Source organism: Cryptotermes secundus, unplaced genomic scaffold (genome assembly GCF_002891405.2).
Source record: "Cryptotermes secundus unplaced genomic scaffold, Csec_1.0 scaffold710, whole genome shotgun sequence".
NCBI classification, from domain to species: domain Eukaryota; kingdom Metazoa; phylum Arthropoda; class Insecta; order Blattodea; family Kalotermitidae; genus Cryptotermes; species Cryptotermes secundus.
Window position 1 is genome coordinate 238,229 of NW_019739969.1, and position 13,492 is coordinate 251,720.

At 36.6% G+C, this 13,492-nt stretch overlaps 1 protein-coding gene across 3 annotated transcripts in view; it reads right to left on the bottom strand.

The window, feature by feature from the left end:
* Positions 1 to 2,346: 2,346 nt before the first annotated feature.
* The window catches only part of LOC111872216 (ubiquitin-conjugating enzyme E2 Q1), a 50,238-nt gene continuing 39,092 nt past the window's right edge, over positions 2,347 to 13,492 (bottom strand). For all 3 annotated transcript variants that reach the window (XM_023865879.2, XM_023865878.2, XM_033754613.1), the window contains one exon: positions 2,347 to 3,884. In XM_023865879.2, the coding sequence (XP_023721647.1) occupies positions 3,853 to 3,884 (32 nt within the window). In that variant the 3' untranslated portion in view covers positions 2,347 to 3,852. The remainder of the gene's footprint in view (positions 3,885 to 13,492) is intronic.

Here is a 13,492-nt window from a genome sequence, read left to right on the forward strand (position 1 = left end):
TTGCATCAGATGTCCAAGTAAATTTGTGAATGTCATGATGTGGGAACTTTCTACTTTTGACAATAAGATTTTTGGATGAGGAAAAGTTTACTACTCTAACTCCATTATCATTTCTAATTTCGTCAAAACTCTCATTCCTAATTGCTGGTTTGAAAATGTCTTCCCTACCTACATTGGCATTGAAATCTCGTAACAAGATTTTCATATGGTATTAAGGGAATTTATCAAATACATGTTCTTCGTAGAACCTGTCCTTCGTATCATCATTTTTATCTTCTGTTGGGGCATGAACATTCATAACAATGATATCACACCAGTGACCTCTTAGTATTATGTAGGGCATCCTATCACTAACAAACTCTAACCCCTTAACTGCTGATATGATTCTTCTATGGACAAAAAAACCTGTACCTAATTCATGACTCTCATTCCCCTTTCACAGACAAATGTATATTCACCTGCTGATTCAGTGCCACCTCCCTCCCATGTGACCTCCAGTACTCCCATTAAAGCTAACTTATATTTGGATATATCTTCTGCCACTGTCCTGGGCAAACCTGACTTATACATACTTCTAACATTCCAAGTATCAAATCCCATGTCCTTCTTGTTTTGCTTAGGTCATTTATCCAAAGAATCCATCCAGGTCCGATGCTTCTTGTGATCTTTTGTAACAAGCTTATTTTTTATAGCGAGGAGTTGTTAGCCCCATGCCCAACTGCCAAGCTGGAGGACCACCCCTTGTTGGCTACCCATGAGTGCTTATTCAACATATTCACAGCTATCCTCCATATCTGGAGGCCATGTCATCCATCTGTAACCTGAGGGTGCACCATGCCAACAAGGGACCCACCTAACATGGCATTATTATTAACTTAAAAATATCAAAATTTGTAATATATACCAAAATAAGCATTAGTAACATCACAACTTCCATGTTGCATTAACCTGTCACTTATTACTTCATTTATAATGGAATGGGAAGATGCATGGAATAAAAAACGAAAAAGAAACAAGTTCTGGGAGAACTAATCACCTACTTTCCTTTGATACGACATGTACTGCATAGGTGACAACACATCCAACAGTTCTCCTATTATTGTGTATTTGTTGTCAGGGTAACGTTTTTGCTGAGCTCTTCCCTAGCAACAGCAGGGGGATACACATACAAACAGGCTCACGGAAGGGATTTATGAAGTATGCTGTTGAGATGGACTCAGGTGCCATGATATACATGCCTAGTTTCATGAAGCCTAGTTCAGGCATTCAAAGTTGATAGAGGGTATTCACAGATACACAGACAGCATAATAATCTCATAAGCCTACTTTTATTTTTTTCAAAATAACGAAAGTTAACTATAAACAGCATCAATTTTAATTTGTAATATCACCGTATACAAGAGAGAATTAAAATCTTGAATAAATGTGCCATGTAACAGCTCATGTGGGTCACTGGTTTCCCACCCACCAGCATGGGTTCAATTCCAGGCCAGCTCATAGCATTTGCAACAGACAAATTGGCACTGGGGTGGGTTTTCCCCAAGGACTTTGGTTCCCCCTGCCAATTCTCATACCACAAATTGCTTCACATCCATTAATCATCCTATCATAATGCTATATAGTCTCAACACTCACAGCTTTGTTAAATAATCTGCCACCACCACCACCACATGTATTATTCTGTGTACATCTGATTCTCAAAAGACCAGGTGCCTTCAGTTTTTATAGCCAAAGCATACTGTATAATGCCAAAATCAATAATGAGAAACTATGTATGAGGTCATTATTTCATTATACTGCAGTATTTACATTATCCATTCTATGCTTCTGGATTATATTCCTCCTTAATACATTTACTGTTTTTAAATTCTGATGCAGTACTGGTGAGTCCAAAACAACACACCAGTTCAAGATTATGTAGGATTTGAAGTTCTCACAGTTGTGGTTATGAAGAAAACTATCTTCTGGGAAATAATACAATTTGGTTCATTGAAAGTCAACCAACGTTTCAGAGGAACATACACTTTTATCTTCAGCGTCAAAGGATAAGCCAAGCAAGAAACCAGTGTGAAAGCAGGTGGTATTCCTCTGAAACATAGGTTGACTTTGAACAGAATATATGGCATTATATCCTGGTAGAGAGTTCTCTTCAGTTCAAGATTATTTGAGTCTGAAGAATATTACATCTGATGGCAAAAAAAAAAAGTGCTGACCATATGTGGTTAGGAAATTCTTACACAAATTAAAACACCAAGTGAACAAGCATGTAAAATGAGAGGAATGAATTGCTTTCTGGCTACAATAAACATCCCAGTGTTATGATGTGTTCAAAAGAAAAGATACTCCTTTACAAATGTTAATTTATTCCTAGATTTTGAGACACAGTATTTAATTTCTTTACATTAGCGAAATACAAGTTAAGACTAACTAAATTACCTTATAACTAATAAAGAAATAAGACCTTATCTTATTTAACCCTTCTTTTTACAAACCTGTGTCAATCTATCAAACCAACTTGTAACTAATGGTTACTTGAACATTTTCAGTGACATGATCCATTCGACTGTCTCAACCCAGTATAAAAAAAATAGGAACTAAATTATAATTGAAATTAGGCTGAAGCCAAACATATTATTTACAGGTTTTTATACACATAATTCTGAATATACTAGCAATTATATAAAACTCCTTCTCTATTTCTGAAAATTTAGTTTGTTTGGTACACTCAGATGCACAATAATCAAACTGTGCAAGTAAGCTGTGAGACAGTGGTTGCCAGGAACTCGCACAGTGATAACCTGAGACTACAATGTTATATAGAAACATCAACATCCAAGCTCCTGGCTATAGACAAGGCCGGTATTACAGTATATATCTATCTCCATTTACTTCTCCAGCCAAAAACCCTTTTGTGGTTTCAGACTTGTTTACATGGTATCAAGGACTCTTACGCTTAATTTTAAGATTATTGAGGGGGGGGGGGGGATAAGATAGTTTTTTTTGTAACAGAAAAATGTTACAAATGATTTTAGTTGGAATAGGTGAGTTCCAACTACATTTCAAACAATATGAGCACAGTGTTAGCAAGTTGGTTAAGATTTAGAATGTGAAATTATTCATAAATTATATACTCCAGAATGAAAGCCAAGGTATATAGAGCAGCAAAACATAATCTTAACTATTCCAGTCTTTCCCCGCACATCAAATCTGCAGCCACACAAATCCTTTATGGAATGTTTGTAACATGCCAGAAGTTCCTGTACACATATCAACAATTCAGGTCCATTATATTTATCACTGCTGCCTTACAAATAATCACAAAATTTAAACAAACATAAAACAATAAGAAACTAACAATTTCCTATCTACCATTAATCATCATAAAACATTGAATATAAGACAATTCAGAACACAAATGGAAGAAAAGAGACCACAATCTCATTTATACATTTTCCTCAACAGGAAATTTAAGTGGGAGGCCCTAAGTGACAACAATGCCCATACATAAAAAAAGCTACAACACAAGCAGCGTGTTTTCTTTTTCCAGAAATCAGTTTATTTTCATGCACTTAAATCACTGCACTGCTTATATATTTAAACAATTGTCTGCACGATCAATTCGTTTGTCACTCAAAGCTACAGACTTGCTCCTGTTCATAAATTAATGTCAACCAATCAACACTCACTCACAATATACATCATGTAACAATTTACAGCCACATACTATTATTTTGGGTTTTGTGCTTTAACGATTGCACTTACCCTATCAGTCTCTAGGCTTTTGGTTCAGTATTATTAACAGTTTTTATAAAAAATAATAAAAACTTAAAGAAAGTCTCAAGAACACTAGATTTAACCATCTTCCTTGGGCGGAGTGAACCAACCTGCAACAGAGATTGCAATGTTAAGCAAACATAATTAAAGCAATACCATTGCCATCCCTTCTCATACATTATGTAACCTTCTGCCTTCAGTTCACAGACCAGTTCTGTTAAATGCTTGGATGGACTGAGGACCAGCTTCTAAGACTATTACATCCTCTCAGTATGTAATTTTGGATATCCCTCAGAGATGGTGGTTAGCTTCAGTTTTTGGTTGTATCTTCAAACACTCCCTAACACAATTATACAACAGAGTATTTCTGGTATACATCTCGATGGCAGTAAAATATTATTTTTTCATTGGGTGTTAATTTTTCATGAATTAATCCTAGCCCCAGTAAAACAGCTTAATTTTACTACTCCAAAATTAGAACAATATAAATTTTAAAATCTTTTTATGTAAATTTGTTTCCACTTAATTCATCTCTGTTATGTGAAAATATTCCCCCCCTAAGGTGCCTCCATCTTGTCGTGGTGGTGGGGCTTCTGTGACTCTGTGACCTGGAGAGCTATGCCAGTGGTAGTTTAACTACTGGCAGGGTCACCCATGCCAGAAAGGTCAAAGGATAGAGTCCAGACTAGGAGAGATACCCTGGTCCTCCAGGTTGGTGGCTGGGCATGAGGTTAACAACCTCATCCAGTAAAAAGAATTTTTGTTCAGAAACCTACCAACCAGCCTTGGATAAGTGGAACATATGGGAATGGACTAAGCAAGGAACAAGGAATAATGATACTGTGATGGCAACTTAGAATGTACACACAATGCTGCAACCTGGAAAGATGCAGGAAGTAGCCCAAGAAGTGATACACTACAAAACTGACAATATGGCATTGCAAGAAATAAGATGGCAAGGAACCAGCAGAATAGATAACCCAGAACTTATTATAATATGCAGTGGATCGCACGAAAGAACCGGACAGTTCGGAACAGGGTTTATGATAACAAGAAAAATGAAAGAAAGCATGCTGGAATATGAAAATTAATGATGGAATTTTAAGTTAAGAATGAAAGAGAGACACAGAAATATTACACTAACATCACTAGAGGCCCCAACAGAAGAAAAAGAAGAGAGAGAGAAAGAGGAGTTCTATGAATGTTCAGAGGAAACCTATCACAAAATTCAGAAGTACTATTATGTAATAATAATGGAAGACACAGAGATAGGGAAAGCAGGACATCAAAAGAAAGTGGCAGGGATATGCACAATACATGACATCAGTAATGAAAACGGTAACTTACTAAGACAGTTTGGTACCAGAAATGGATTGAAGATAAAAAGCACAACACTTCCATATAAAAATACACACCTAGGAACATGGAAAATACCAGGATCAAATGAAGTTAACCAAATGGACCACGTGCTGAGTAGCAGAGGACCCAACTGTGATACAGACCATTACTTAGTCAAAATTAAAGTAAGAGAAAGAACTGCTAGTGTACAGAAGTTGGAAGGATGAAGCCAAAAAAGTGGGATGTAGAAACACTACAACAAAGCAAAGAAATAAAAGAAAATCAGAGATAAAAAATTGGAAGAGGACAGAAAAAGTAATAAAGGAAATATCAGAAGGAAGTGGGCAAAGAAGGAAATCAACATAATAAAGAATGGTTCGATGAAGAGTGTGAAACAGTAGTATCAGAGAACAATGGTAGAAAAAATGCTACAAAGAGAAACATGAGCAAACTGAAAGATATCAAGAATTAAGGAGGAAAGCAAATAGATTAAGTAAGGAGATGAAAAAGGAGAGGGGCGAAGAAAGAGTTCGAGGAAGTAAATAAATTTAAAGATCAGAATGAGAGAAGAAAATTTTATAGGACATCAGATAACCCTAAAAAAGGATTTCAACCAAGAAGTAATGGCTATAGAGACAACAGACGGTGAAATAATAAGAGAGGAAGGGAAAGTACTACAATGATGGGAAGAATACTTTAAAGAACTACTAAATATCGGAAAAAAAAAAGGTGAAGAGAAGGAATGAAAACGATGAAGAAGAAATAAGAATAGGAAGAAGAGTAACAGAAGAAGATGAAGAGGTAAATATGCAAATACATGAGGAAATAGAAGAATGTATTAAAAAACAAAGAATAATAAAGCACCAGGAGAAGACGGTATCACAGCAGAAATGATTAAGTATGGGGGAGAAGGAATAACAGACGCCATGAACAAATTAATCACTGATATGGACAACAGGAGAAAAGCCTGAAAGCTGGAATACAGAATTCATATGCCCCATACTAAAAAAGTAGATAAACTAGAATGTGGAAATAACAGAGGAATCACATTACTGAACATAGCATATTAAGATATTATCTAGTGTAATAAATGGATGGCTACAAATGATAACTTAAAAGATCACTGGAGAGAGTGAATGCGGATTTCACCTAAATAGAAGTACAACTGACAAACTCATAATAAGACGAATGATAGAAAAGTATTATGAATACAGCATGAACTTGCATGTGCTATTTGTATACTTTAGACAAGCATTCGACAGCATTAACAGAAAAAGATTATATGAAGCAATGAAACAGATGAAAATACCAGATAAATTAATAAGGCTAACTCAAATGACACTGAATATTACACAAGCAAAAGTTAAAATAAATAATAAACTAAGCCCAAAATTTGAATTTAATGCTGGAGTCAAGCAAGAGGATAGTTTATCAGCAGTGATATTCATAGTGGCATTACGCAGTGTAATAAAGGGTAGAGATCAGAGACGAACAAATTATAAAATATGAAGCCAGCTAGATCCAGAGAAAAGATAACTGAGATATCAGAAAATGGAAGAAGCAGGGGAGATAGGATTAGAAGTAAAAGAAAGAAAAAAACAAAATATATGATTGTGTCAATATAGAAAGTAGAAGGAAACCACAAGATTTAAAGGTAGAAGGGAAATTATTTACAGGAGTAGTTTTAAATATGATCAGTAATGGCAATAGAAATGATAATTGTGTCAAGGAAACATCGTTTCCTTGACACAATTATTAGTGATGCTCGATGGCTTTCAAGAGGCAAGGTATTAAAGAGAATGTTTGAACTGAGGCATGAGGTGTTCTGTTTTGTAAGTGGAGAAAATCACTCATTGGCAGACAGTTTCAGCAACAAGGATTTTTATTGAAAATGGCTTACCTCACAGATATATTTGAGAAACTAAATATCCTCAACACTTCACTTCAAGGGAATGAGGCTACTGTACATTCTTGGAATGACAAACTGAAGGCATTCATGGGAAAATTAGAGCTCTGGAGAAACAGTACGGAAAGTGACACGCTAGACATGTTCCCTACTCTGGTGTCAATGGTGCAAGACACTGATAATCCAGTGCATCCAATGGACATAAAAAGCGGCCTACATGATCATCTCATAATGTTGAAAGTTCATTTCGAGAAATACTTTTGCAGTGATTTTGATGAATTTAATTGGATTAAAAATCCATTCGAAAATGCTCCTGAGCCATCATCTCTGAATGTAATTGAGCAAGAACAACTCATTGATCTCACTAGTGATACTTCATTAAAAGTATATTTAAGGAATTGTCTTTGTTGGAGTTCTGGATATATATTGGCAAGGAATTCCCAACTTTGAGCCAAGAAGCACTGAAGATCCTGATTCCTTTCACAACAACTTACTTGTGCGAGACAGGCTTTTCTGCTTTGGCAGCTGTAAAGTCAAAGTATCGTTCAAGGCTAAATATTGCTAAAGAAGTTAGAGTGGCCATTTCTGATATTACACCATGTTTTGATAAACTTTGTCCTCAAAAACAGGCCCATCCATCACACTGAACTTTGACATTTAAATGTTTCATTTTCTTTGCAGAAAAAAATTAAATACTTGTTAGTTAAATATCATTTCATTTCAATACATATTTTGGTTAAATGCATGTGTTAAAACTAATTTTTATTGTAGGTCTAATATTGTGATACTTTAATTTTGAGTAAAAAACTGCTAAATAGTATGTAGAATAACATAAAATAAACTGATTAAAACGTCAACTATACCATTACTTCTATTTTGATAAAAAAAACAGGCTGGGGGCCTGAGAGTATTTTCTCTTGTCAGGGGGGCTCAGAGGTAAAATGTTTGAGAACCACTGGCACATTCTAAAGTAAAGTTTAAAAGCAGCGGCTCTGAAGCATCTCCTTGTTTTATACCATTTTGGATAGGAAAATTATTAAACAAATGTTTACCCATATTGACTTTACTACAAGTTTTCTTTAAACACATTTTAATCTTCCAAACTAGTTTCAAACTGTATGAAAATACTGTACAATACCTTCCTCCTAACTGAATCACAGGCTCTCTTGAAGTATATGAATGGCTGTTGTACTGTCTCATTGTTCCCCCATTTTTTTTGCAGTATCTGACGAATGCAAAAGTTCTGATCAATAGTAGATCTGTTATGCAGAAACCCACACTGATGATCTCCACTAATTTTATCATGTATGGACTTAACCATTACAGAATGATATTGGACAAAATTTTGTATGAAGATGTTAACAGTGATATCCCAAAGTAATTATTACAGTCAGTTTTACTGCCCTTCTTGTAAACTGATACAATTAAGGAGTCCTTCCTCTGAACAGTCAAGTGTTCCTTGCTCCAAATAGAATTCATGAGTTTATGGGTCTTGGACCAATGTTTAGCCTCCTGCTTGGATCAGTTCTCCCAGAATTTGATCACCACCTGGTGATTTACACCTTTTCAACTTTGCAATAGCAATTTCAACCTCAAGCAGAATAGGATCAGGTACTAATGGCTCAGCTGTATGTATTTCTGTCTGCCTAACAGCACTGACCCTATGTACATTCAATAACTGAAAGAAATAGTTCTTCCACCTATTCAAAATGTTGTGGGAACCTGCAAGCAGATCACCATTCTCATTCTTTACTAAGTTGCTTCTAGGTTGGCAATTCTTCATAATTAATTTACTCATCTATACCAGTCTCAATTAATGTTCTCATTCTTAATGTTCATTGCAAGCTCATTAATTTTGTCTTTCACATATTCCCTCTTTTTATTCCTGAAATGCCTGCTGGCTTCATGTCTTATACTGCTCAAGATATCCCCATTCAATTGTCTTGGATCCTGTAACCACTGCAATTTGGCCTGCTTCCTCTGATCTAATAGTTTTGAACATCCTCTGACAAACCATGGCTTCAATTCATAATATCCTAGACCCTCTTTGGCTGAAAATTTTATATTCTCTCTAAAAGAAGAGTACTATCTTCTGGGATATAACGCCATGTAGTCCGTTGAAAGTCAACTGATGTTTGAGAGCAACATACTGCCTCCTACTCCTATTGATCCACTCAGTGGTCATTTGAAAACCCAGCTGCTTCATTCTGTCCCACGGCGAACCAATGGGAACTGATGTCCACTCTTCCATTTCCCCCCTTCTTCCTACACAATAAAAAATTTCCAGCCAGCCAACTATTCGGCTTGCCACTTGCTTTCACACCAGTATCTTGCTTGGCTTCTTCAACCCTGAAGATGGAAGCAATATGTTCCTCCAAAATGCTGGCTGACTGTCAACAGACTACATGGTGTTATAGCCTAGAGCAGTGATCCGCAAACTTTTTCTACTCGCGGCACACCATGATGTATCCATGACTCAACATGGCACACCAAAATGTTATTCCCCTCAAAAACACATGATATCAGACAATTAATATAAATACATAACATGATCAACTTATTACTATAATATTATTATATTGTTATTTTATTATCATTAAACAGAAATTGACTCTTGCGTTTATTAACAATTAATGAACTTTAATTCACTGTAGAGTGTAGAAAATACACTTCTATTAGTATTAAAGTAAATACAGTAATTCTACTCATAACTTCCATGTGATACTTGACCTGCTTAGCTGCAAACAGGCTGATCCATGGTGGAATCGTTGACAACGCAAGTCTCATTTCTTCATCGATGGATTTGAGCTACTCCCTCTTTGATGTCTTAATTTCAGTTAACGTCAAGAAGCCCAGTTCACAAAAATATGTAGTTGAAAATGGCAATAACACATTAGTTAGTTAGTTATTAGAGAGGGTGGATTTCCCCATGCACTGAGACCTGTATAGGTCCACTGTGCTTCCCTCTATGATTTCTACCAGTATCTATATCCTACCGGTACTGGTGCTTACCATCAGTCCCGCCCAGCCAGCGAGACCGGCTCTACTAGCTGAGAGGTATCTATAATGCTTCCCCCATCTACCAGAGGTATTAGAGACTGCTGTTGGGCGGGAAACGTCCGTTAATTTGGCTCGGTGACCTCCTTTGGAGATATGAGGTTCTTTTACGTGCCATAAAGCTACGACATGGGACCCACGGCTTAAAGTCCCTCCCGGAGGACTTGTTCCCTGAATTTTTCCGCCCTTAAAAATTCGACGACCTCCGCCGGGTATTTGAACCCACGTACTACGAGTCATGAGGTGGGAACGTTACCTCTAGACTACGGAGGCCGCTAATAACACATTAACTGCCATCTCAGAGATAGCCGAGTATTCACTCCTTACTGCCAACCAAAATGTATCCAAAGGCACTTCGAGAAGTTTTAGTTTCAATGTTATCTGCTTTTAAATATGAGAGTTCCTCTTGTATACTAATCGGAAGATGTTCTGAATTCGCAACAAATGGATCACAAACCCAGTCAAAATCGTGTACAATCTCTCCAAAATACTTATTGAATTTCTGCTGCAGCACTTCTACATCTTCTTTAATTGTATCCATCACCACTTTATTGTCATCAGCAAGTGACCATACAGTCATGAACATCTCAAACGACCCATCTATAGTACTCTCTATCCACAAATTCAGCTTATTTACAAATCCTTGTATCTTATCCACATTAGTTAGAATATTTTCGTTCCTACCTTGCATCTTTCTGTTCAGCTCATTCAAGTGTACGAAAATATCGGAAAGATATGCCAACTTACATACCCATTCATCATCTGCAAATAAATCCGCGTTCCCATGCCCCTCAACAGTAAAAAATGCACGTACCCCCTCATTAAGTTCAAATATTCGCATTAACACTTTTCCTCGTGATAACCACCGTATTTCTGTATCTAGCAGGAGTGTAGTGTGTTGATTCCATTTCCTGACACAAAACGGAAAAAAAGCCGCGAATTTAGGGGCCGTGATTTGATGAGGTTCACAATTTTTACTACTTCATCCAGCACAACCTTCAGAGAAGATAGCAAAGACTTAGCAACAATGGCTTCTCGGTGAATGAGACAATGATCACATCGTATGTTAGGATTTACTTTGAATACTTCAGCTAAAAATCCTTTAACACGGCCTGTCATAGAAGGGGCCCCATCTGTACAAACACTAACGCAATCCTTCCATTTTAATTTATTATGTAACACATATTCATTAGTGACATGAAATACTTCTTCACCGGTGGCTCACTCGGGAAGTTCTTTGCAAAAAAAGAAATTTGTTGCAATTACATCTCCATCGATGTATCGAATGTAAGCAAGAAGTTGTGCGTGGCCACTAATATCAGTGGACTCATCGATCTGAAGCAAGAACTTCTGACTGCTGTTGATTTTCTCCTTCATAATGGCTTCAATGTCACTGGACATGTCAATAACTCAGCGACTGATTGTGTCAGCAGAGAGAGGAATTGTTGAAATTTCACTAGCAGCTTCTGAACCCAGGACTATTGTCACCATCTCTTTACAAGCAGGCATCAATGACGTTTCAGCTAGTGTGTGGTTTTTTTGGCCTTTACGATAATTTCGGCTACCTTATAACTTGCTTCCTGCACTTTTTCTGACACATGTACTGTCACAGTCATTAACGTTCTTTGTTTCTTGTTTTGTTCCAACAAGCAACGAAAATAATTGACACCTTTGCTTGTTAGAGAAGAATGTTTTGTTGACAAATGTCATTTCAATTTACTGGGCACCATAGCAGCATTACTGAGTTTTTCACCACAAACAATACGCTTGGGGATTGGGCACGTTTTATCACCACACCAAAGAAACCCATAAGATAAGTAATTATCACTAACTGCCAGTGTACTAATTTTCGTTTCATTTTTTTGGGCTCAATGCTTTCACTACTTGCACTCGAGGATGAAACACTTAGTATATGGAATTTATCCATCTTGAAAAAATAAAGTAGTCTTAACAGTAATAGAAAATAACAGGACTAACTAGCAACCACAATTTGCAGACTACTTCAGAGCACAGCTGTGATAGAACTGAAACAATTGCAAGACGCAGGACCTGTACTCTTCAAATGGAAGTGACACATATACAGACTTATTTTTTAAATATTTATAATTTTAAATGAAGTCCAACAATCGGCGGGTGCATCGTTACAGGAAGAAAGTCATAAAGTTGAAGAAGCTCTAACTTCTAACAAACAGGGGCAAATACCAAAACAGCATTATAAAAGACAGGTAAACCCTTGCTAATCCTTGCAGTTTTAGGGAAAAGCACGTACACAGAACATGCGGCAAGTATATCAAAGAAGCCCCGGAGATGCGAGAAAAATAAAAATAAATCAATAATGAAAACTATAACATAACAACAACTGTGAGTAAATAATTTACGTTTAATTTCTTAGAATACAACACTACTGTACATAAAAAATCACGGCATGTAATAAAGAATAAACAAGCATCATCTTATTTAAACAGTGTAGTGGCTGAGAATAAAATACAAGCATATGAAACATGGTAACTGGGATAAAATAAAATGAATAAAATTCGACAATTAATTTCTTACAATAGCTAAAAGTTCGTGTCACACCTTACACCTTGTGATGGCACACCAGTGTGCCGCGGCACAGCGGTTGCGGAACACTGGCCTAGAGGACAGTATTCTTCATAACCACTGCTGTGAGAACCTGAAATCCTGCATTCTCTCTAAAAGTTTCCCAAGTTCTATTACTATCCACCTCATGGTCTAAGTTTTCCAAAGCTGTGTGTGAGATTTCAACATGATAACTGCTCTTTACCCTCTACCTTGTTTAATTTCTTGAGATTGAACTTCTCATAAAACCTATGCTTTGCCTGTTTACTCACTGCCAGTCTCTCTGTAACTTCTGCCAACAACTGATTTTGGTATCATAGTCTGCTCCCCTGAAAGATCAGACATCCAAGTATGCTTGGATGTCATTTCCTATTTATCAAAATATGGTCAATTTGATTGTGAAGTGTTTCCATCGGGAGATGGCCAAGTAAAATTATGAACGTTACGATGTGGGAACAATGGACAACAGTCAGATTTCTGGATGTGGCAAACTTTACTACTCGTAACTCCATTATCATTACTAATTTTGTGTAAACTCTCATTCCTACTGTTGGTTTGAAAATGTTTTTCCTACCTACTTTGGCACTGAAATCTCATAACAAAATCCATACTGTATTTAGGGAATTTACTGAATACATGCTCTAGTTCCCTGCAGAACTGCAGAAGCTGTCCTTCATATCATCAATTTTATTCTCTGTTGGGGCATGAACATTCAGAATAATGACATCACACCAGCGACCTCTTTGTACAAGTATTATGTATGACATCCTATCACTCACAAACTCTACCCTCTTAACTGCTGATATGATTCTCATATGTACAAAAATACCCGTACGT